The sequence below is a fragment of the Saccoglossus kowalevskii genome, chromosome 2 (assembly GCF_978046115.1).
Source record: "Saccoglossus kowalevskii chromosome 2, keSacKowa6.1, whole genome shotgun sequence".
Lineage (NCBI taxonomy): Eukaryota > Metazoa > Hemichordata > Enteropneusta > Harrimaniidae > Saccoglossus > Saccoglossus kowalevskii.
Window position 1 is genome coordinate 30,187,970 of NC_140642.1, and position 27,547 is coordinate 30,215,516.

At 32.6% G+C, this 27,547-nt stretch overlaps 2 protein-coding genes across 2 annotated transcripts; one reads left to right on the top strand and one right to left on the bottom strand.

Annotated features, from left to right (window-relative positions):
- Positions 1-21,424, bottom strand: LOC100378468 (tRNA pseudouridine synthase Pus10-like). Its single transcript, XM_085494154.1, has 18 exons — positions 21,194-21,424; positions 19,978-20,109; positions 19,382-19,540; positions 18,992-19,078; positions 18,792-18,826; positions 18,462-18,573; positions 18,302-18,363; positions 17,805-17,853; positions 17,130-17,206; positions 16,766-16,848; positions 15,878-16,003; positions 4,806-4,862; positions 3,253-3,329; positions 2,738-2,793; positions 1,968-2,085; positions 918-1,060; positions 368-467; positions 1-123 (listed from the first exon to the last, which is right to left on the bottom strand). Exons 1-18 carry the CDS (start codon positions 21,272-21,274, stop codon positions 85-87), a joined length of 1,593 nt encoding a protein of 530 aa, XP_085350280.1. The 5' UTR covers positions 21,275-21,424; the 3' UTR covers positions 1-84.
- On the top strand, positions 21,380-27,146 carry LOC100378318 (uncharacterized). The gene is made up of 4 exons (XM_006816966.3): positions 21,380-21,751; positions 23,737-23,787; positions 23,921-24,520; positions 25,394-27,146. The coding sequence occupies exons 1-4, from the start codon at positions 21,380-21,382 to the stop codon at positions 25,457-25,459; spliced, it is 1,089 nt and encodes a 362-aa protein (XP_006817029.2). The 3' UTR covers positions 25,460-27,146.
- The last annotated feature ends 401 nt before the right edge of the window (positions 27,147-27,547 follow it).

Below are 27,547 nucleotides of genomic sequence, written 5' to 3' on the forward strand. Positions count from 1 at the left end.
TTTGTTTCTCACTATTTTATTTTTATGAGCAATAAAATCAAATACAGTTCAAATAAAATACACAAATTGCCATATGTTTATTGCTTATGTTTCCAGCTGTCTTGGCCAATCCACATTCACAGACTGAAAAACAAAAACGAACAGGAATTAAATTAATTTATTGTATTAACCACAAAATTCTGTATCGTGGATCCAGCTTTGGAAGAATGGATACACTCAAACCCAATTAAACACATTATAAGATATAATCTTAATGTAAATTTAATGATTTGGGTTCCTCCATTTTATTATGTCCTACATCAACTTGCTACAATATCACGGTCAGTATTAAATATCTAAGTTTGTTTGAAAGACACATATCACTGACCTCCACATCCAACTCTAAGATATCTGTGTTTGCTTTCATCAGAGTGCCAAGACTGGGTTGTGTTCTACCAAAATCACCATGGACAAACTCTTTAATGTAACTTAATAAGTGAGTTAAGATTAATAATGCAGATACCACAAATAGGATATCACATTGTGACGTCAAATATTTACATTTTTGCCAACCAGCATGCAAATGTATGTCGCTAACTGATCAACACTGGCTCGCGATCTGATGCGATAACATTTCCCATAAGTTGTTTTATTATAAATGAAAACATATATGTATATTTAATACTGGAGGCAGTGGAATATGCCTTTATTTTATCTTTGGGTGCAAATGACCGGTTCTTGTCAACCAGTCACTGTGTACGGTAAAAAACAAGCGACAGAGGAATTATCTAACTACATGTTATGAAGTTCTTCATTTTCATAAGTCTCATATGCAAATAACCAACACAATCAATCAAATCATGCCTCTGTTTTACTTTAATTCAAAAAAAATCCAAACAATCACCAATCTTGATCAAAATGAGTGTGTAAAAGGATACGTTCCAGCCTGTGTGCATAATTTTAACCTGAAATGCTGTTCATCAATGAACTCGGCAGACATGGTGTGGACAGATCGCACACGTACAGCCAACGGCCTCCTGTGTAATACTCTGATGGGTGTCTTTTGTTCTAGCTTCAAATCCTAGCAAGAAAACAGTAAATAATTTCATTCTCGTACAGAGTTCATAAAAACATATGTAATATACAACTAGTTCAATCTCATACCATGGCATATGTACCCTAGACATTCCTGTATGAATCTTCAAAACAACAGTGAATGAAAGTGTCATGAAAAAGCTTTAATACAATTATTTCACAGCCAATATTAACACTTTGCAACTAATGCTCCTAGCAACAGCTGGCAACATTCTGAAAAGAATTTATTTATTTATTCATTCATTTATTTTTGTTTATTTCAAGAATAAACATTATGGGACTAACTCATATTGACAGGCTCTGAATTGGGGTAAGCCCAGTCATTCAACAGTAATCCACTATTAGCACTGAGGACAGAAACAGCTTACGGGGCCGACAGTTTTTCACATTCCCTTCGACTGGACACTATTCCCGACACTGAATGCTGCAAGTTTGGCAAGTAGGCAGTATGTAATTTTCTCTTACATATGGAATTCGCTTAAAGTTGTATGTGTGTATGTATGAGTAATGTAAGCTCAATAATTTGACAAAATGAAACAATGTACAATTTGTTGAAAGCAAGAAATAGCGCCCTCAGAAGGTTAATAGCAGTAATTTACACACAAGTAGTTATTATATGTGAGAATTCCCAGAAGCCTGAACAAATCTTATTTTATAATTTTGTATACATTATTTTACTATGTGTTACTGTAACTTTGTGGGTTTCATGATTTTCCAAAAAAACAGTAAATAATAAATTCAATAATTATTTGAAAAAATAGTAATTAAATACATATTTAATTGAATGAAGAATAAATTTAAAAAAAATACAAAGAATATTATTTTAACTGGATTGCATGAACATGCTTAAAAGTATCAAGAGGGGGGGCAGACATTTAACAGAAGAGCCTCACCTTGATGTTTTGCAGGAAGCTGATATCTTCTGGTGTTATTTTTTTGTCAATCCATATCAATGCGCTGTAAGATTTTGTTTTGCTCAATTCTCCTTCTTTTAGCTTTCCAATTTCTTCTCTGCATGAAGTAACATAATTCTTATTATCATTCATTGAATTACCATACCAGGTAATGGGAGTATTGGATGTATGAATGCTATACTAGTGAAAAAATGACACCTCACCAGGTAAACATCAATGTGATAACCAGTTTGTGACTGACAGGTGCCTAATCCTTTGAACAGCAAAGTCAACTGTTATTGTCTATTTCCATGTTTTTGAAATTCAAGACGTGTAATTCAAGAGAAATTATGTCTATTTGCTCTAAATTTAAAGGGTGAAATTTGGAGTGAAAAGAGTCTTGCATGCTATAATTTCATACAGCATTTTGTACATTTTTATATATTTTTCTGCAATGTCTTTTTTAATTTTGGTCAAAATATATAATTTCATATTAGCACAGGTTTTGAAAAAAAAACATTATGCAGATTTATTTTGTGAAAGAAGATATGGAGCTACATGACAACCAGACATTTTGAAAAGTTTTTTTCTTTTTGTGATAGTTTCTAACTTCAGTGTTTATTGTAGAACTAAACACATAAATTGACATACCATGGGTACCGGTAGGTTTCATTTTGGTGAAAACATGCATACACTTCAAAGCAATTCTATTATTTTGGACATACTTCAGTATTTTATAAATGTTGAAATTATATAGAATGATTACTCACTTATCAACAATCTGAAGATCCCTAACTGCGATATCTTTTGTACTGTCATTGATATCCTAAAATATTGAAAAAAAAAATAATTATGGCAAAACTCTAAAGACGGACACAAGAAGAGCTACAAATTTATGGACCCACAGTTAGTCATGTTTTTTGTCACCATCAAATCCAAAATGGCTGACCTGGCAACCATCAAAATTGGCAGAGCCACATCTCATACATGACTGCCGATATTATTATTGTTATCACCACAATAGTCATGTGATATTTCATGCCTATAAATACAAACAGGGACTATGTTAATGACCTGTTGGTTTCACCATGAAGTGCATAAGGTCCATGCAAATGTCAGCGTTCACATTACATGACATTTTAGCTTGCTTAGCAACCAGAACTATTTTCACAAATTCATGATGTATAATGAGTTAGATATTTGCTTGAAGTGACAATCATATAAGTTATAGTGTACAAAGTGAGAATTGAGATGCACGCTTGTCAGGATGGTTGACCTTACGGACCTTTTGTAGCTGTGTCAACACCCTCTGAGGCAAGAGTGAACGGTGAGGATTTAAATATTCTACCACAAACGGCCGTCCTACAGAAATAACATGTGAAATTTTTATTAATGAGTTAACACCAATAGTCATGTATACTGCCCATGGAGTAGAATGTGTTACGTATAGGTTCTAGAATGACAAGTGATCTACACAGGATTTTGAATTCACATAGCGCAAGGTCTATAACAGCCTGGCTTCTAACATGGCTGTTATCAAAGTCAAGTGTATTCCTGGCAATTTTTGTCATATGTTTATTTCGCTATCGATCTTGCGACTGATACTGTTCCAGACAGTTCTTAGCATTCCAATGTCCGCTCCAAATGACAAATTTTCAATCCAACCTATATGTTGATTATAACACTGATTGGTGGAAATGGGCCAGCCATGTTAGAAGACGTACATTATAGATCTCTACAACACAAATATCATATGTATTACAAATGTACAAAACTGCCATGTTGGCAGTCATTCAATGGCTATAGAAGTTATATACAGAGAAATCAGACACTTGTCTCTTCTGCAGTTGTATATTCACTCCAAAATGAATATTAGTTATTTGAATAATTTAAAGTAAGTTAACTTAGGACATCTTATTTAAAAACAACAACATTCTATAAATACATCTTAAACATGAAATCAAGTTGTACCAAGGGCGGTAGGCAAAAGTGTCAGATAAGTCAAGATTAATGACAATTTTTAAATGTTGACGATTTATTTGAATAATGACAATAAAAAGCATTTACTTTGAATAACTTTGTCTAAATGTACCTTATATACGTACACAATTCTGGCTGTACCATTCGCTTATATTATTTAATTCCACATTCAATTTGAAATGCATTGTATCCTTTGAGCCGTAAGTTATGAATTATCGACATAAGAAGTATTGAACACCACCGACCAGATTAGTGAATTATGTTTTTTAATGATTGAACATGGTGTGTACCTTTTTCAATAAAAAGCAGACATGCATAATAATGCGAAGAAGAGCATGATACTTGTAAACAATGGTACAAGCATTGGATGAAAAATTGCAGGTCACATGTTTTTTATGGTGATCACCTATTGGTCAGCTTGAGTCGTGTCATACCCCGTCTATTATTATGAAAAGCGGGGGTGAAAGCGTCCTTCATCAAACGGTTTCAAAAAGCGCACGACCATGTCTTGTAAGTGCTAGACGGACGGCAAGACGTAAAACCAATACATGTACGAGTTTGAGTCAATACATGTCACCACTGACGGTAATGCTCGTCGTACTGTTTTATCATTACTAGAATGTTACTAATAACTTATTTTATCCAAGAAGAAAATTATTCATATATTATCTCTAGTATTGTATTAACCCAGGCACTTTGCCTGCCTACCGCCCGCCCTTGGAGGTACAGCAATGTTTGATAAGTCGTGGTCTACATATGAGTGACAGATGGCTGGTAGGACAAGTTAGCTCACTGCACGTACTGACCATTTAGCTAATAATTGTAAAAATTATCTATGATATTTTAATAAATTATCACCTTTCCCAAATGTGCAGACATCAACATCTTCTCTTCCTGATGATGAAAAATTGTATCCTGTATTGTTCAGAAAATGTAAATATAAATAAAGAGTGAATATAAAATATACCTCTCTAATAAGTGATAAATTATGATGTAATGAGTTGTAATGTTCAGTGTCACTACTGTTTAGATAACTGATGGAGATCTGATGTATTCCAATGAAGAACTGCACCCAATGTCATTGCTTTCACCTATCTACATAATGTCACAGCAGTGTTTTGTTGCGAGACACATCAACATTGACAATGACTAGTATAGAATTGTTATTCCATACATTATTAGTGTACTTTGATGATATGGTAGCCATTGAGTCAACACATTAACATTGACAGTGTTGTGTTAACACAAAGACTACAGAATTGTTATTTCATACATTATTAGTGTACTTTGATAATATTGTAGTCATTGAGTCAACACATCAACATTGACAGTGTTGTGTTAACACAATGACTATAGAATTGTTATTCCATACATTATTAGTGTACTTTGATAATATTGTAGTCATTGAGTCAACACATTAACATTGACAGTGTTGTGTTAACACAAAGACTACAGAATTGTTATTTCATACATTATTAGTGTACTTTGATAATATTGTAGTCATTGAGTCAACACATCAACATTGACAGTTTTGTGTTAACACAATGACTATAGAATTGTTATTTCATACATTATTAGTGTACTTTGATAATATTGTAGTCATTGAGTCAACACATCAACATTGACAGTGTTGTGTTAACACAATGACTATATAATTGTTATTCCATACATTATTAGTGTACTTTGATGATATGGTAGTCATTGAGATAACACATCAACATTGGCAGTGTTGTGTTAACATAATGACTATAGAATTGTTATTCCATACATTATTAGTGTACTTTGATGATATGGTAGTCATTGAGTCAACACATCGACATTGGCAGTGTTGTGTTAACATAATGACTATAGAATTGTTATTCCATACATTATTAGTGTACTTTGATGATATGGTAGTCATTGAGTCAACACATCAACATTGGCAGTGTTGTGTTAACATAATGACTATAGAATTGTTATTTCATACATTATTAGTGTACTTTGATGATATGGTAGTCATTGAGTCAACACATCAACATTGACAGTGTTGTGTTAACATAATGACTATAGAATTGTTATTTCATACATTATTAGTGTACTTTGATGATATGGTAGTCATTGAGTTAACACATCAACATTGACAGTGTTGTGTTAACACAATGACTATAGAATTGTTATTCCATTCATTATTAGTGTACTTTGATGATATGGTAGTCATTGAGTTAACACATCAACATTGGCAGTGTTGTGTTAACATAATGACTATAGAATTGTTATTCCATTCATTATTAGTGTACTTTGATGATATGGTAGTCATTGAGTTAACACATCAACATTGACAGTGTTGTGTTAACACAATGACTATAGAATTATTATTCCATACATTATTGGTGTACTTTGATGATATGGTAGTCATTGAGTTAACACATCAACATTGACAGTGTTGTGTTAACACAATGACTATATAATTATTATTCCATACATTATTGGTGTACTTTGATGATATGGTAGTCATTGAGTTAACACATCAACATTGACAGTGTTAACACAATGACTATGGAATGGTTATTCCATACATTATTGGTGTACTTTGATGATATGGTAGTCATTGAGTTAACACATCAACATTGACAGTGTTGTGTTAACACAATGACTATATAATTGTTACTCCATACATTATTAGTGTACTTTGATGATATGGTAGTCATTGAGTCAACACATCAACATTGACTGTGTTAACACAATGACTATAGAATTGTTATTCCATACATTATTAGTGTACTTTGATAATATGGTAGTCATTGAGTTAACACATCAACATTGACAGTGTTGTGTTAACACAATGACTATAGAATTATTATTCCATACATTATCAGTGTACTTTGATGATATGGTAGTCATTGAGTCAACACATCAACATTGACAGTGTTGTGTTAACACAATGACTATAGAATTATTATTCCATACATTATTGGTGTACTTTGATGATATGGTAGTCATTGAGTTAACACATCAACATTGACAGTGTTGTGTTAACACAATGACTATAGAATTATTATTCCATACATTATTGGTGTACTTTGATGATATGGTAGTCATTGAGTTAATACATCAACATTGACAGTGTTGTGTTAACACAATGACTATAGAATTATTATTCCATACATTATTGGTGTACTTTGATGATATGGTAGTCATTGAGTTAACACATTAACATTGACAGTGTTGTGTTAACACAATAACTATAGAATTATTATTCCATACATTATTGGTGTACTTTGATGATATGGTAGTCATTGAGTTAACACATCAACATTGACAGTGTTGTGTTAACACAATGACTATAGAATTATTATTCCATACATTATTGGTGTACTTTGATGATATGGTAGTCATTGAGTTAACACATCAACATTGACAGTGTTGTGTTAACACAATGACTATATAATTGTTATTCCATATATTATTAGTGTACTTTGATGATATGGTAGTCATTGAGTTAACACATCAACATTGACAGTGTTGTGTTAACACAATGACTATAGAATTATTATTCCATACATTATTGGTGTACTTTGATGATATGGTAGTCATTGAGTTAACACATCAACATTGGCAGTGTTGTGTTAACACAATGACTATAGAATTGTTATTCCATACATTATTAGTGTACTTTGATGATATGGTAGTCATTGAGTCAACACATCAACATTGGCAGTGTTGTGTTAACATAATGACTATAGAATTATTATTCCATACATTATTGGTGTACTTTGATGATATGGTAGTCATTGAGTCAACACATCAACATTGACAGTGTTGTGTTAACACAATGACTATAGAATTATTATTCCATACATTATTGGTGTACTTTGATAATATTGTAGTCATTGAGTTAACACGTCAACATTGACAGTGTTGTGTTAACACAATGACTATAGAATTATCATTCCATACATTATTGGTGTACTTTGATGATATGGTAGCCATTGAGTCAACACATCAACATTGACAGTGTTGTGTTGCATTATTGGTGTACTTTGATGATATGGTAGTCATTGAGTTAACACATCAATATTGACAGTGTTGTGTTAAACACAATGACTATAGAATTGTTATTCCATACATTATTGGTGTACTTTGATGATATGGTAGTCATTGAGTTAACACATCAACATTGACAGTGTTGTGTTAACACAATGACTATAGAATTGTTATTCAATACATTATTGGTGTACTTTGATGATATGGCAGTCATTGAGTCAACACATCAACATTGACTGTGTTAACACAATGACTATAGAATTGTTATTCCATACATTATTGGTGTACTTTGATAATATGGTAGTCATTGAGTTAACACATCAACATTGACAGTGTTGTGTTAACACAATGACTATAGAATTATTATTCCATACATTATTAGTGTACTTTGATGATATGGTAGTCATTGAGTCAACACATCAACATTGACAGTGTTGTGTTAACACAATGACTATAGAATTATTATTCCATACATTATTGGTGTACTTTGATGATATGGTAGTCATTGAGTTAACACATCAACATTGACAGTGTTGTGTTAACACAATAACTATATAATTATTATTCCATACATTATTGGTGTACTTTGATGATATGGTAGTCATTGAGTTAACACATCAACATTGACAGTGTTGTGTTAACACAATGACTATAGAATTATTATTCCATACATTATTGGTGTACTTTGATGATATGGTAGTCATTGAGTTAACACATTAACATTGACAGTGTTGTGTTAACACAATGACTATAGAATTATTATTCCATACATTATTGGTGTACTTTGATGATATGGTAGTCATTGAGTTAACACATCAACATTGACAGTGTTGTGTTAACACAATGACTATAGAATTATTATTCCATACATTATTGGTGTACTTTGATGATATGGTAGTCATTGAGTTAACACATTAACACTGACAGTGTTGTGTTAACACAATGACTATAGAATTATTATTCCATACATTATTGGTGTACTTTGATGATATGGTAGTCATTGAGTTAACACATCAACATTGACAGTGTTGTGTTAACACAATGACTATAGAATTGTTATTCAATACATTATTGGTGTACTTTGATGATATGGTAGTCATTGAGTTAACACATCAACATTGATAGTGTTGTGTTAACACAATGACTATAGAATTATTATTCCATACATTATTGGTGTACTTTGATGATATGGTAGTCATTGAGTTAACACATCAACATTGACAGTGTTGTGTTAACACAATGACTATATAATTGTTATTCCATATATTATTAGTGTACTTTGATGATATGGTAGTCATTGAGTTAACACATCAACATTGACAGTGTTGTGTTAACACAATGACTATAGAATTATTATTCCATACATTATTGGTGTACTTTGATGATATGGTAGTCATTGAGTTAACACATCAACATTGGCAGTGTTGTGTTAACACAATGTCTATAGAATTGTTATTCCATACATTATTAGTGTACTTTGATGATATGGTAGTCATTGAGTCAACACATCAACATTGGCAGTGTTGTGTTAACATAATGACTATAGAATTATTATTCCATACATTATTGGTGTACTTTGATGATATGGTAGTCATTGAGTCAACACATCAACATTGACAGTGTTGTGTTAACACAATGACTATAGAATTATTATTCCATACATTATTGGTGTACTTTGATAATATTGTAGTCATTGAGTTAACACATCAACATTGACAGTGTTGTGTTAACACAATGACTATAGAATTATCATTCCATACATTATTGGTGTATTTTGATGATATGGTAGTCATTGAATCAACACATCAACATTGACAGTGTTGTGTTGCATTATTGGTGTACTTTGATGATATGGTAGTCATTGAGTTAACACATCAATATTGACAGTGTTGTGTTAAACACAATGACTATAGAATTGTTATTCCATACATTATTGGTGTACTTTGATGATATGGTAGTCATTGAGTTAACACATCAACATTGACAGTGTTGTGTTAACACAATGACTATAGAATTGTTATTCCATACATTATTAGTGTACTTTGATAATATTGTAGTCATTGAGTTAACACATCAACATTGACAGTGTTGTGTTAACACAATGACTATAGAATTATTATTCCATACATTATTGGTGTGCTTTGATGATATGGTAGTCATTGAGTCAACACATCAACATTGACAGTGTTGTGTTAACACAATGACTATAGAATTATTATTCCATACATTATTGGTGTACTTTGATGATATGGTAGTCATTGAGTTAACACATCAACATTGACAGTGTTGTGTTAACACAATGACTATAGAATTATTATTCCATACATTATTGGTATGCTTTGATGATATGGTAGTCATTGAGTCAACACATCAACATTGACAGTGTTGTGTTAACACAATGACTATAGAATTATTATTCCATACATTATTGGTGTACTTTGATGATATGGTAGTCATTGAGTTAACACATCAACATTGACAGTGTTGTGTTAACACAATGACTATAGAATTATTATTCCATACATTATTGGTGTACTTTGATAATATTGTAGTCATTGAGTTAACACATCAACATTGACAGTGTTGTGTTAACACAATGACTTTATAATTATTATTCCATACATTATTGGTGTACTTTGATGATATGGTAGTCATTGAGTCAACACATCAACATTGACAGTGTTGTGTTAACACAATGACTATAGAATTATTATTCCATACATTATTGGTGTACTTTGATGATATGGTAGTCATTGAGTTAACACATCAACATTGACAGTGTTGTGTTAACACAATGACTATAGAATTATTATTCCATACATTATTGGTGTACTTTGATGATATGGTAGTCATTGAGTTAATACATCAACATTGACAGTGTTGTGTTAACACAATGACTATAGAATTATTATTCCATACATTATTGGTGTACTTTGATGATATGGTAGTCATTGAGTTAACACATTAACATTGACAGTGTTGTGTTAACACAATAACTATAGAATTATTATTCCATACATTATTGGTGTACTTTGATGATATGGTAGTCATTGAGTTAACACATCAACATTGACAGTGTTGTGTTAACACAATGACTATAGAATTATTATTCCATACATTATTGGTGTACTTTGATGATATGGTAGTCATTGAGTTAACACATCAACATTGACAGTGTTGTGTTAACACAATGACTATATAATTGTTATTCCATATATTATTAGTGTACTTTGATGATATGGTAGTCATTGAGTTAACACATCAACATTGACAGTGTTGTGTTAACACAATGACTATAGAATTATTATTCCATACATTATTGGTGTACTTTGATGATATGGTAGTCATTGAGTTAACACATCAACATTGGCAGTGTTGTGTTAACACAATGACTATAGAATTGTTATTCCATACATTATTAGTGTACTTTGATGATATGGTAGTCATTGAGTCAACACATCAACATTGGCAGTGTTGTGTTAACATAATGACTATAGAATTATTATTCCATACATTATTGGTGTACTTTGATGATATGGTAGTCATTGAGTCAACACATCAACATTGACAGTGTTGTGTTAACACAATGACTATAGAATTATTATTCCATACATTATTGGTGTACTTTGATAATATTGTAGTCATTGAGTTAACACGTCAACATTGACAGTGTTGTGTTAACACAATGACTATAGAATTATCATTCCATACATTATTGGTGTACTTTGATGATATGGTAGTCATTGAGTCAACACATCAACATTGACAGTGTTGTGTTGCATTATTGGTGTACTTTGATGATATGGTAGTCATTGAGTTAACACATCAATATTGACAGTGTTGTGTTAAACACAATGACTATAGAATTGTTATTCCATACATTATTGGTGTACTTTGATGATATGGTAGTCATTGAGTTAACACATCAACATTGACAGTGTTGTGTTAACACAATGACTATAGAATTGTTATTCAATACATTATTGGTGTACTTTGATGATATGGCAGTCATTGAGTCAACACATCAACATTGACTGTGTTAACACAATGACTATAGAATTGTTATTCCATACATTATTGGTGTACTTTGATAATATGGTAGTCATTGAGTTAACACATCAACATTGACAGTGTTGTGTTAACACAATGACTATAGAATTATTATTCCATACATTATTAGTGTACTTTGATGATATGGTAGTCATTGAGTCAACACATCAACATTGACAGTGTTGTGTTAACACAATGACTATAGAATTATTATTCCATACATTATTGGTGTACTTTGATGATATGGTAGTCATTGAGTTAACACATCAACATTGACAGTGTTGTGTTAACACAATAACTATATAATTATTATTCCATACATTATTGGTGTACTTTGATGATATGGTAGTCATTGAGTTAACACATCAACATTGACAGTGTTGTGTTAACACAATGACTATAGAATTATTATTCCATACATTATTGGTGTACTTTGATGATATGGTAGTCATTGAGTTAACACATTAACATTGACAGTGTTGTGTTAACACAATGACTATAGAATTATTATTCCATACATTATTGGTGTACTTTGATGATATGGTAGTCATTGAGTTAACACATCAACATTGACAGTGTTGTGTTAACACAATGACTATAGAATTATTATTCCATACATTATTGGTGTACTTTGATGATATGGTAGTCATTGAGTTAACACATTAACACTGACAGTGTTGTGTTAACACAATGACTATAGAATTATTATTCCATACATTATTGGTGTACTTTGATGATATGGTAGTCATTGAGTTAACACATCAACATTGACAGTGTTGTGTTAACACAATGACTATAGAATTGTTATTCAATACATTATTGGTGTACTTTGATGATATGGTAGTCATTGAGTTAACACATCAACATTGATAGTGTTGTGTTAACACAATGACTATAGAATTATTATTCCATACATTATTGGTGTACTTTGATGATATGGTAGTCATTGAGTTAACACATCAACATTGACAGTGTTGTGTTAACACAATGACTATATAATTGTTATTCCATATATTATTAGTGTACTTTGATGATATGGTAGTCATTGAGTTAACACATCAACATTGACAGTGTTGTGTTAACACAATGACTATAGAATTATTATTCCATACATTATTGGTGTACTTTGATGATATGGTAGTCATTGAGTTAACACATCAACATTGGCAGTGTTGTGTTAACACAATGTCTATAGAATTGTTATTCCATACATTATTAGTGTACTTTGATGATATGGTAGTCATTGAGTCAACACATCAACATTGGCAGTGTTGTGTTAACATAATGACTATAGAATTATTATTCCATACATTATTGGTGTACTTTGATGATATGGTAGTCATTGAGTCAACACATCAACATTGACAGTGTTGTGTTAACACAATGACTATAGAATTATTATTCCATACATTATTGGTGTACTTTGATAATATTGTAGTCATTGAGTTAACACATCAACATTGACAGTGTTGTGTTAACACAATGACTATAGAATTATCATTCCATACATTATTGGTGTATTTTGATGATATGGTAGTCATTGAATCAACACATCAACATTGACAGTGTTGTGTTGCATTATTGGTGTACTTTGATGATATGGTAGTCATTGAGTTAACACATCAATATTGACAGTGTTGTGTTAAACACAATGACTATAGAATTGTTATTCCATACATTATTGGTGTACTTTGATGATATGGTAGTCATTGAGTTAACACATCAACATTGACAGTGTTGTGTTAACACAATGACTATAGAATTGTTATTCCATACATTATTAGTGTACTTTGATAATATTGTAGTCATTGAGTTAACACATCAACATTGACAGTGTTGTGTTAACACAATGACTATAGAATTATTATTCCATACATTATTGGTGTGCTTTGATGATATGGTAGTCATTGAGTCAACACATCAACATTGACAGTGTTGTGTTAACACAATGACTATAGAATTATTATTCCATACATTATTGGTGTACTTTGATGATATGGTAGTCATTGAGTTAACACATCAACATTGACAGTGTTGTGTTAACACAATGACTATAGAATTATTATTCCATACATTATTGGTATGCTTTGATGATATGGTAGTCATTGAGTCAACACATCAACATTGACAGTGTTGTGTTAACACAATGACTATAGAATTATTATTCCATACATTATTGGTGTACTTTGATGATATGGTAGTCATTGAGTTAACACATCAACATTGACAGTGTTGTGTTAACACAATGACTATAGAATTATTATTCCATACATTATTGGTGTACTTTGATAATATTGTAGTCATTGAGTTAACACATCAACATTGACAGTGTTGTGTTAACACAATGACTTTATAATTATTATTCCATACATTATTGGTGTACTTTGATGATATGGTAGTCATTGAGTCAACACATCAACATTGACAGTGTTGTGTTAACACAATGACTATATAATTATTATTCCATACATTATTGGTGTACTTTGATGATATGGTAGTCATTGAGTTAACACATCAACATTGACAGTGTTGTGTTAACACAATGACTATATAATTATTATTCCATACATTATTGGTGTACTTTGATGATATGGTAGTCATTGAGTTAACACATCAACATTGACAGTGTTGTGTTAACACAATGACCATATAATTATTATTCCATACATTATTGGTGTACTTTGATGATATGGTAGTCATTGAGTTAACACATCAACATTGACAGTGTTGTGTTAACACAATGACTATAGAATTGTTATTCCATACATTATTGGTGTACTTTGATGATATGGTAGTCATTGAGTTAACACATCAACATTGACAGTGTTGTGTTAACACAATGACTACATAATTATTATTCCATACATTATTGGTGTACTTTGATGATATGGTAGTCATTGAGTTAACACATCAACATTGACAGTGTTGTGTTAACACAATGACTATATAATTGTTATTCCATACATTATTGGTGTACTTTGATGATATGGTAGTCATTGAGTTAACACATCAACATTGACAGTGTTGTGTTAACACAATGACTATAGAATTATTATTCCATACATTATTGGTGTACTTTGATGATATGGTAGTCATTGAGTTAACACATCAACATTGACAGTGTTGTGTTAACACAATGACTATATAATTATTATTCCATACATTATTGGTGTACTTTGATGATATGGTAGTCATTGAGTTAACACATCAACATTGACAGTGTTGTGTTAACACAATGACTATATAATTATTATTCCATACATTATTGGTGTACTTTGATGATATGGTAGTCATTGAGTTAACACATCAACATTGACAGTGTTGTGTTAACACAATGACTATATAATTATTATTCCATACATTATTGGTGTACTTTGATGATATGGTAGTCATTGAGTTAACACATCAACATTGACAGTGTTGTGTTAACACAATGACTATATAATTATTATTCCATACATTATTGGTGTACTTTGATGATATGGTAGTCATTGAGTTAACACATCAACATTGACAGTGTTGTGTTAACACAATGACTATATAATTATTATTCCATACATTATTGGTGTACTTTGATGATATGGTAGTCATTGAGTTAACACATCAACATTGACAGTGTTGTGTTAACACAATGACTATATAATTATTATTCCATACATTATTGGTGTACTTTGATGATATGGTAGTCATTGAGTTAACACATCAACATTGACAGTGTTGTGTTAACACAATGACTATATAATTATTATTCCATACATTATTGGTGTACTTTGATGATATGGTAGTCATTGAGTCAACACATCTACATTGACAGTGTTGTGTTAACACATCAACATTGACAGTAAGCAGAAACATACCATCAGCCTGTAAAACATCTTTAATCTTCTCACAGATCAGCTCTTCAACTGATGACTCCGTTTTTCTCTCCCCTTCTAAAATCCAAGGTGTTTGGCTCAGTAACCGCGAATACTTGTTATAACGACCTGAGAATACACAGTAGTTCATCAGGAGATGTACATCAACACGCCTGAATCTCACAGACTAGATTGATGCTTTGGAAGTTTTACTCTGATGCAAGTGTTTCATTTCAAATTACATAACAGACAACATAATTTGTAATTTACCTCATATATCATGACAGTTCAGTGTAATAAATTGGTGTAATATGTAATAATTTTGTAAACATTCCTGCAATCTGATTGTGACATATTGAGCTTTTGACATCATGGCTGACATTTTCAAAATACACCAATATCTCAATATTATGGTGAAATTTAAATAATATTTCTTGAAATATGTTTATGATGTGATCTAAAATGCATGTGCAATATGAAACAGCATATATTTCAACTTCTCCACAGAAACTTGTTCCACTCATAACTAGTGGCAATTTTTCATGGATTTATATAAAATTAATAATTAGTAATAAATGCATTCCCGAAACTGAAAATAGTGATGTTCCAAATATAAAAATATCTTTTAAACTCAGTCGGATAACTACTGACAGTAATCCAGGAATGTGATGTTTACAAATTAAATACGCTGTGTTAGTTTTTAGTCTCTAGAAGCAGTAAAACAGTTATATGGATTGAAAAAGATATCAAATTTAAAGCTCAGAACAAATGAAAATTACTACACAAGATTAAAAAAAAAAACAATATGGTAGGGTGTCACTCACTCATGAGATTTACCCTAATTCACAGATCTCATTGGCACATATGTTAATACCAATAACCAATACTTACCTGCTACAAACACAGCTGTATGGGAACAAGTGACATCACACCTAACTGTAGTGACTGGGCTATGTGGAGGACATGGATACTTTCTGAAAATTAAACAGATGTCAATTTACTACGGTAGAACAGGGCATAAAGTTAATGGCCAACATCACTATGGGCATTATGACATCTAAATGGTGTTGATTAAAACTGGGACAAAAAACTCTGACATAAAAAGACACAGACGTATGAAAGCAATATCATAGAAGGCAAATGATGTGTAGTTTATTAATAATACAGTAAAAGCTTGTCAAATAAATTCAGTTAGTGATTCATATCACATACTGACAAGTGGTGTGAAATGTCATTAAGGTAAATTTGTACTCACTTTTTCATTTCTTCATCTCCCAACTTTGAAAGAGCTGTCGAAACGGATGGTTTTGTTATATGGCGCACATCTGAGAGCTACGATACAGGATGAGAATGCAAAGATGGGAAAGAGGTCCATCAATTTGAATTTATAACTATTAAGTATAATGAAAGTGATGTGAAGAATACCGAAAGTGATGTAAAGTATACTGAAAGTGATATAAAGTATACTGAAAGTGATGTAAAGTATACTGAAAGTGATTTAAAGTATACTGAAAGTGATGTAAAGTATACTGAAAGTGATGTAAAGTATACTGAAAGTGATGTAAAGTATACTGAAAGTGATGTAAAGTATACTGAAAGTGATGTAAAGTATGCTAAAAGTGATGTAAAATATACTGAAAGTGATGTAAAATATACTGAAAGTAATACAAAGTATACTGAAAGTGATGTAAAATATACTGAAAGTGATGTAAAATATACTGAAAGTGATGTAAAGTATACTGAAAGTGATGTAAAGTATACTGAAAGTGATATAAAGTATACTGAAAGTGATGTAAAATATACTGAAAGTGATGTAAAGTATACTGAAAGTAATACAAAGTATACTGATAGTAATACAAAGTATACTGAAAGTGATGTAAAGTACGTATACTGAAAGTGATATAAAATATACTTTATTGTGAAGAATTACCTTGCGTCTTTTCTTTGCATGCAATGCGATGAATTCTTTGCGATCAACACTGAAAGTAAAATTATCAAATATTAATTACATAGCTGATCATATGCTATCAAATTATGTACGTCAACTGTACATTTCCAAATTGAGAGTATGACAGTTTTTCTAAAAGGGAATATATAGGCGAATATTATCTGACAGCCAATTTAAGAATTGTAACTTTCAAAGAATGTCTGTTACCTTAACCTAATGACTAAAGATAATAATTTCGAATGACCAACGGTAAAAATAAGCCAAACTTCTAATCACATGAAGCATGACTACCCTATCATCAATGTGCAATATACAGTCCCAGGATTTGCTATTCACAGATATAAATACATCAGAGTATGTCCAAATACAACATGCCCATATGTTGTGACCAAAAAGTTTACTATTATGTGTGGCAGGTGAGAGTCACGAAAAACTCTCGTCCAAATGAATCTACTGAAATTTGGATTTGTAAAACTTACAATAATTCGCATTCACTCGCTGTTTCAGGATGTGTAAATGATAAGGCAATCTCAAAAGGTCCCTGAAACAGAACAAAATTGAAAGAGAGAATAAATAGTGACAGAGGGTAAGGTCATTAAAGTTATTGCATGGAAATAATCACTCATCTCGAATACTTACCAAAAATGTGTAATTAACATGCAAGACATCTGCTAACATTGGACTGAAAACCCATTTTAAAATTTCTTTTATTGACGCAATACTCTCAGTTGTTTTCACTTTATATAGTCCACTGAAAAAAGAAAGAGATCATCCATGAACTTTTCTGTTTTGTAGACTACTGTAGAATACTTCGAATTTTCGCTGAACGGATGATTCCGTTTTTTTTTTCAATTATCATGCACTACATTCAAAATTGTTTTCATGGTACATTATGACATAAAAATTGATAAGATTCTTTCTGGTTCAAAATTATCTGTACATGTACTAAATTTGTCATAATTTTCTTACCTAAATTTGTCCTTCAGATGCAATAAAATGGAATGCTGTACAAAAGAGGGGAAAAAAACATACAACAACAAAAATATTAAACATTCATTTTTGGCTCACCTATCATTGAATTGCTTCAATGGCAGTCATGGTATGGTTTACAAAGGAATCAACCTCCTCTATGATGGCACTATGAATAATGTTACATTATTACTACTTACCTCTCTCACAAGCAACTGCAGAGGTAGTGATATGGCAAAGACATAATTTCTAAACTGATAGTCTGCTTCTTCAATATGGCCTGTAATCTACAAGATCAAAATAAGTTTAGAAACAACTTGAGTGCTAAAGGATGAGTATTGAATAAAAGGAAATAAACAGAAAATAAAATACAATTAAATATCAAATTGAAACTTGAATGATATTTTCAGTATATTATGTAATTAGTACATATTTTAATCAATTTTCGTTAACAACTTCTCAATTGTTACATTTATTATGCAAGTTATCTAATTAATATGCAAATGCAAGTCAAATGCAAGATTTGAGGCATCATGGTGTCATGATTATCATTTTATGGTATTTTTTTATCATAAAATTGCTTCACTTACCTCATTCAGAAATTTGTCATCACTACAGATCTGTAGAATTCCTAGACAACTGGAACATGTAAATGGTAGTGCATGGTTATTGTCTTCTATCGACCCCGGACCCACAACGTTTGATGTCTCTGTATTGCATTCAGCCGTGTGAATCATACGTTTCACTTCCTACAGATTGTAAATTGTCATCAAGCAAATCGATTATTACCAGATAAATTTTTTTTTTTCAAAAAAACATAGCTTATTTTACATATAATAATGTGAGACAGCAGGTATAATATGTGACATGATCTGTTTGGTTTATCATCTGATAATATTACAAATGTGGTATAAATAATTTATTTTTTTGGAATAAAATGTAGTTTGCAAAATGATATATAAGATAGGTTAGGCAATTGTTACGATATGTGATGAAGATTCTATTTGAAGTCACATGAATTGAAAAGTTGCGCAACAAAAGTACATTTCTATAAATAGCCTTTTCAAATGAGCGTGTCTATTACAGAAATGGTTGTTAGTGGTATATACTGGTTCATTACAAGTGTGTAAATGTATATTAAAAAATTAATCTAGATTATTTTGAGCTAGAAATTAGATAATTATACCTCAATTGATCTTCTGTATGGTTGGGTGTTTTTTTCTCCACAGAATCTAAGAATACATCGAGGGCAGCATTTTATGTGATGCAACTCAACCATCACAGCTAACATATCGTCTATGCTGGAGAGAAACTGAAACTATCAAAGGAAAAGTTGTTATTAGTATTTAAGGACTTGGGTCACATGGTATGCACTTTTACAAAATAAAGTTATGTACATGTGTGCCAAGCCCTTCAATTAAACCAGACTTGTCTGTGCAATGGGATTGCCTCTACACGAATAGAACCACAAAATGATATCAAGACTAATTACATGAATTATAGATACACACGTGTCCCAGAGGTCTAAGGAAAGGAATGCTGTTTCATCCTGATGAGGGGACACTTCACACAAGTTTGAGTCAACATGCTATTGTGCATCTTTTACCTGATGCAGTGCCAGGGTTGATTTGCATGTTTGATACTACTATATGCAAATTCACTTCTTTTATTTTATGAATATTCATAAATTTCAACAGCAGTTGAATGCATCCAGCCAATCAACAAGAACAAGGTGCTTTTGAAAATTTCCTGTGTTACTCCATCACCCGATTAAAGCTGCCATTTCAGTTTGAATTGAGATATATCTCACTGGTTCAAATGAATATAATTTTTAAATGACCTTAGCATCAACATCCATGGGTAATTTAAAATGAGAGCTGTGAATCCATAATAAATGCAAGGCCACCCAGATATTTTCATAACTACTATGTATACCATTCACTGATTTTCTCAATTTACTTGTTTGTGCAAGCCAGCAACCAAGCACCTGCACTTCTCACATTCTGCTATTGTTTTTAACCGATATTTTCACTCCTGACATTACTAGTATGCTCATCTTACTACCAAGAACTATCTTTCCTTGCCCACTGAAGCTGTCAACATAATGTCACTTAATTACTGTCACTTTCAGCAAGACACTTTTTCTTCAACATGAAGATTATCTCCAAATCGTGATGATCACGAGGTAATGAGACAAATTAAGGAACATTTTTGACACCCAAAATAGGAGGTCCGTGTACTTTCAGAACAGCCCAACAGCAAATTCTATGTTCATTTGAATTTGGAATTGGGTTACTATTATTAATAATTCGAGAAAAAAATGTAGACTTGCTATTTAAAATTCCTTCATACTTTGTCGTTACAAAATAAAATTGTCAAGAATGACACGATACTGAAGTTACCTGCTTCTGACGATCATTTGTTTTCGATTCCATGATATGAATAACAACGTATTTAACGTTACATATACGGAGACAGCACATGTACAGAGCTAAAATCTAATTTCCGGGATCAGCTGTTCCCGTCTCGTAATGGTCGAGATCTGTGGGGTCAAAGGTTAAGAATGAGAACTCGCCCAAGATCGAAAAATGGCGACTATGGAAGTACCGCTCTCCGAGAAGAAACCGCAAAAGACGAAGAAAAAAGGGCATAAGCATGCCACTCCGACAATTGAAGAACTGGTGGGCAATTATTTTGGTTCAATGAACTCAATGTCGAAACGTATTATGGAAGAACAGGCGAAATGTCGCTATAATAATCGAAGAATTTGGAACAAATTGGACCAAGCCGAGAAGGATAGCTTGATAGATCAATATTTTGTAATCCCACAACTCACAGAAGCCTACGAAGCGAATTGTGGAGTTGCAGAACCCGGACCAGACGTATTTCCCATGTTGAATATCGTCGGTGGCGAAAGAGAGGTACAATATACGGACGAAGGATCGAGTAGTGAAACAAAGGTACTATTCACATAGGTCTGACACTTCCGGTTTGATTAAAAAACGGAAGTAAACTTTAAATTACAATGTATTACAGGCTAGCCGATGCTAGATGCTTACAACTTACTACAATATGTTATACACTTTGTTTTCACTTTTACAGAAGTTGTTACTGCCGGTACTGCAAAGAACGTTAATTAGAGTTATTTTGCAGTTGACTGGCTGATCATGGCAGAATTGTTGATCAAAGTTTTTTTTCCGAACATTGTAACTGAAATAGCCCACATGGCGTTCCATTCAACAGGACTGCTATGGTGGCTTTTTCATAAATGCAGTTCAGAAAAGAAAACTGCATTACATTTTCATAATCCACCTTTGTCGAAAGTAAAGAAAATGTAACATATTACAACACATGGCCGTAAAAATGTCTAATTAACTTATACCAGGGTAAGAATAGATTATAAAATGGTTGTACACAACTATAAGTTGTGTAAACCGAGTTTCCTAAAGGCATGTCCAATAGCTAATAATGTGTAATCGTATACAAATCTATTATTCAGGTTTCCTCTCAGCTCTGTCTGAAACATAGTTTGCATACATTAAACTGGGTTAACGCAGTTGAAATAAATAATCTAATGCCTTGTTGATTCAATAAATTACACAGGTTTTGCTTGACATGATGAGCATGGTGAATAGGCAGTTGTTCATAATAACAATATCATCCAGGCTAAACATTGGTTTCGCATCTTGTTAATTTCAAAAACGGCTTCATGAAAAAAAAATTTAAGAGTTCATATTCATTTCTTGATGGCTCTTCAATTACATTAACATGATCGATACGAAACATTGCGACAATAATAAATTAGCTGTGAAAGTTTCAGTTGAGGGATAACGTTGGACTTTAATCGCACTGCATCCAACCATGGCATTCCATATCTGTTGTTTTTATTAGAGATGTTTCATCAAACTAAAGCAGACTACGTGGTTTATAATTCGACACGTTCTCCAGAAAATCTACTTGTCTGTCTTGTCATTGGTGCCCAATTCTGCTGGCACACTAGATATTTTCTTTCCGGTCATGTTTAGGCATCTCTGAACCGGGGAGGATTGCCGCCGTACATGCACCATCTTAGAATAATTTTTGCCGACCACAATTGCTCCATAACGTCATAACGTTGTAAGTTAGTTTTTTAGTCGCAGATTGGACACTTTCCTGGCAGATTACTCTCAGTGGTAACAAACTGTGTGACGATATTATAAGCTGTTTGCTTTGAAACACCACTTCAATGTCAAATCTCAGCAAATAACAATCCAAGAAAATACAGAAATCCACAACTTTATCAGCTTGGATGAGTGTCGGATGTTCACCCGATAACTGATGATTAATCTTTTAGTGGCACAAGTGACTGAAAGACATACTCGTCACTAAGTCTAGGGGTATCTGAATTTGTATGTGCAATATCTGTCAATCATTCCTCTGATATGCCGCTGATGTTTATATGTCTAGTTACAACTTATGTAAATTTCAAAACAAAGTGTGTAACCTATTGTAGAATGTAATCTACTAGTATCTCTAGAACTAATTCAGTGTCAAATCACTGTCAGAATTTGCATCAGTCAAGAGTGTGCACGTGTGCCACATTCGATTATACAAATTTTGCATTCGTCTGAAAGTGATAGTTTAACCAAATTTTTCTTTGCAGAAAATGTATAAGATTAACAAAACACCCAGAATTTATGTTCACATACATCATAATTATGCTTATGCATTATACAATGTCCTCAGACAATTTCTGTTATGTTATAGAAATACCCTTCTCAGATAGAGCTCAGGCAAAAAAGTTCAGTACACTCGATAAATTAGTGTCTATATATCATGTATATTTTTTTTTAAATTACACACCAACCGACACACTAGTCATGGATTAGAATTGGTATATAATGTACTGTTAAATGATTTTCCAATTGTGTAAAATATAATGTTGTGTATTCTACTCCCTTTTCAGACATACAAATGGAAAGATGAGTTTTCTGGGCCATTTTGCTGGGAGACAAGGGTATGTTGTGTTTGTAGAGTGTTTTGAAAAAAAAATAGAAACTGCTTATGGTTTTGTCCCTTGGTTATACATTTTGGCTGGATTTCCTTTTTCTTGATACATTGTAACATTATGTAAAATTTTTCTTATTCAGAGTCAGTTGAATGTGTCATTGCCAACACCTGATGAGGACATGGCTGCTAATCTACCAAGAACTCCCAAGCCGTCTGAACAAGACCTTATGAAATATAGAGCCAGTGATGATCATGATGAAACTGATGGAGCTAGCGAACACAGCATATGTACTACATCTCGATATGGTCAAAGTTCTGCAACTGGAACACCACGTTCACTTGGAAGACTTTCGTTTGATTTTGACTTTAACACAAAGGCCAGTTCTGAAGCCTCTTTGCAGTTCTCATTTGGTGGTAGTGAGTATGACAATGTAAGTGCAACACACTCTGTCGATAGTGGAGGTAGTTCCTCCAGCAGAGAGAGACTCATTGAAGAAGCCAAAGCCAAACCGAGAGACAGAACAAGCAGCAAAGAGACTATGGACACCTCTAGCAGCAGTGGAAGTTCTACCCAAGGTCACAGAGTAAAAAACGCTAAGGGGGAAGGATACCTACCACTGAAAGAGGAAAATTCGCAGGTTAAGAAAACCAAGAGTCGAGAATCAGTAAAGGATGAGATTTACATTAATGAGGACATTGCTCAATTCAATAGACCATCATCAATCAATAGCGATCTAAAGGTATTGTTTGTTATCTCCATTTTATATTAATAAAGATAAAAATATACTTTTAATCCATTCTTGGGACTAACAGATACAGGCAGAGTGCTCCATTGTAGATACAACTGAGAACACATACAGTGCAAAACTATAAGAACTGCAATACTACTCACTAATGCTTATTTTACTGAAAATAAAAATAACAAATTATTGAACCTTTTTCTCCTGTTCAAGTTCTATATACTCCCAGATTCTAATATAGCCATCAAGTACCTTCTTAGGCCTGTTTTTTTAAATCCATACTAAAGTTACCCTAGTTCCTCTGTACAATGATACCAATAAACTAGCAAAGTCAGTCCATCAGTCATTCTTCAGTTAATTAAGTAGTCAATAAAGTAGTCAACCCAAACTCTATACATATTGTTTAATCTGCTTGTACATTTGTACATGTAGTTTCTTTTCTGTGCACATGATATGCTGGATTGAGTGCTGATTTTAGAGATTTTAGAATATGTAGTTACAATAGCACCATTCAGTATTGCCTTGCCAACTAATGATAATGTATCAAGATAGCTGATAGTGCTATTGGAGTTGCATCATTGTTCTCTGGATGTACTAGTATGTCCTAGCAAACTGACTAATTTGCATATAAATTGGGGAGGGGCATTTATTTTAATATATATCATTCTTTCCATGGAAATTCAAGCATGGCTGTTGTGCTTAAATCAGGGGTTCCTCTGAGCCTAGTCTCCCATTAAGTTGCTCACTGCATTAAACTTACAACAGAAAGTAAAAACAGATATGGTCTAACCATCTTGATATATTACATGAACTACAGATATTTGCTATAATTAACTGAATTATTTTCTCTTTTTTTTTTTGTCACTATTGAAGGCGGCAACCCTACCAGCTACAAGTGTTGGTGAACCAGCCGAGTTCTCATTTCTCACTGATTGGTAATGGTATTGCACTACAGTAGCAGCATTCTCCTTTGATCCAAATTCTGAATTGCTCAGAACAAATCTATGAACCTTCCAGTATCCAGAACATCCAATATCCAGGTATTTTATAGGACTGGTCAAAATTTGGACTGTGTGCAGTCTTTAGTCTTGATGATCTATTATACAATACATGCAACTGTTGAGATGTGTATCTAGTACATGTAGTACAAATATGGTATTTGCACTATCTACAAGGTATTTGCATGTGCTGTAAATGACAGAGGTGTCTATGGTCATATGCACTTGTATTGCATATGCACTTCTAATAGAGCAAATATGGTTTAATTATAACCCTACATGTAATTGTACCTTATCCTAGACTGGCTCCAGTCAGAATGATTTTTTAAAATATTGGGGTAATTTTCAATTTTTAAAATAATTACTTTCCCCATTCATGGCGAAATCACCCCGACTGGCATTGTCCACTGCACCCTATATCGGAATCAATCAAAAAAACAAGATGGTGTTTTAGCATGCACTTTTATGCTAATGAGGTAATGGGTAGAGGTCAGTATGATTTGCGGTCATGTGGCACAAGAATCAAGTTGCGACAAGCCGTCTCTGTGTTCAAATGTTGTTCAATGTCGATGTACAGGACGGATTAAACTTCAGAACAAATGTTTTGGTACTCTGTTAAGAAACCTCATTCAACTGCCTTTGATATCATTGATATCTCTGTCGCAAATTATGCATAGCTTTGTAGTTTTTCATGGAGACAGCACAGTTTACGTAACTATATTTTCGTAAAGTTCAACAATGATGAAACAATCATGAGAAATTCTGCTATTTTATGTATGACCTTTAACACGACCTCATTAAACAGAATGTGCATGTGAACAGCAAAATCTAATTAGAATATGATTATTTGATAGCAACGAACGTACAGCAGACGTGACCAGTCGGGGCGATTTTGTGGTGGATGGGTATTTCATGGTGAGTGGAGTATTTCATGGAGATATTTCTTTAATTCACTTGAGACAGGAAAAGTGTTACTAGTATCTCCCTGACTGTAGCCAGTCTAACCTAATCCAATTGTAGATTACTTAAAGACCACTCATAACAATGGCAGCGTCCTCTGTAGTCCATTCTTGGTTATTTTCTGAGAATGACTGCTACATGTAATTAGCAGAAAAATGAGAAAACTTGAACATGATTAAATGTTAGTAAGTACATGTATTTGTGCAATGTGAGACTTTGTTGAAACTTATCTTTCCTGTAACTTGCCTGTATATGTTTAACTCTGTACTCTCCACTCAGTTTAGTGTATATACAGATTACTTGCTTAAATGTATTTTAACATGCAAATGAGCAGAAGTTACCATATATCAACATCAGAAATTTTGATGTTACAAGATATGATCATACTTAATCATGCTTGTCATTAGTTTGGTCCTAAATCACAATACATCATTGTTATATAAATTTGACCAGACCGAAAAGATTTTTGTAATTTTTTTTTTATTTTATTGAAAATACATGTAGAAATAGCCCTATACACTGCCAATGTCAGCTATATACAATAATATTTATTATATTATACTGCTGAATCATAGTCCATGTTTGCCAGACTGTTGTTGCTTGTGACTGTTTAACAAGATGTTTTGATAAATATGTATTAAACATTAATGTGATTTAAAACATCAAAAGCTTGTATTAATTGTGATTATTCAACAGTTGCTATCTAAATATATGTAGGAACAGGTGTTCAATTCACTACGTTCAATTACCCACCATAGACTCCGGTCAGTCAAAATGACTATTTTGAACTGTAGGCATATCAACGATTCTGCCAATGATGGAGAGATATAATCTAGAGAAGCCCCATGATCCCAAAATTTTGTTTCCCTTACGTCACAAACCACGTGACCAAGAGGGATGAACTTTAGCAGCTCTGCCTGGAAGGCCTGCTTGTTCCTGTCCAGGTTTCTGGCTTGGGTTGTTACTGTTGCTTCAACGCTTATGGGATCACAGGTGTTGGGATCCAAAGTAACCATGTCGGCACGGTTTCCCTGGTCCAGGCAAGTGCTCAGTGTGGTGGAGGACGCGC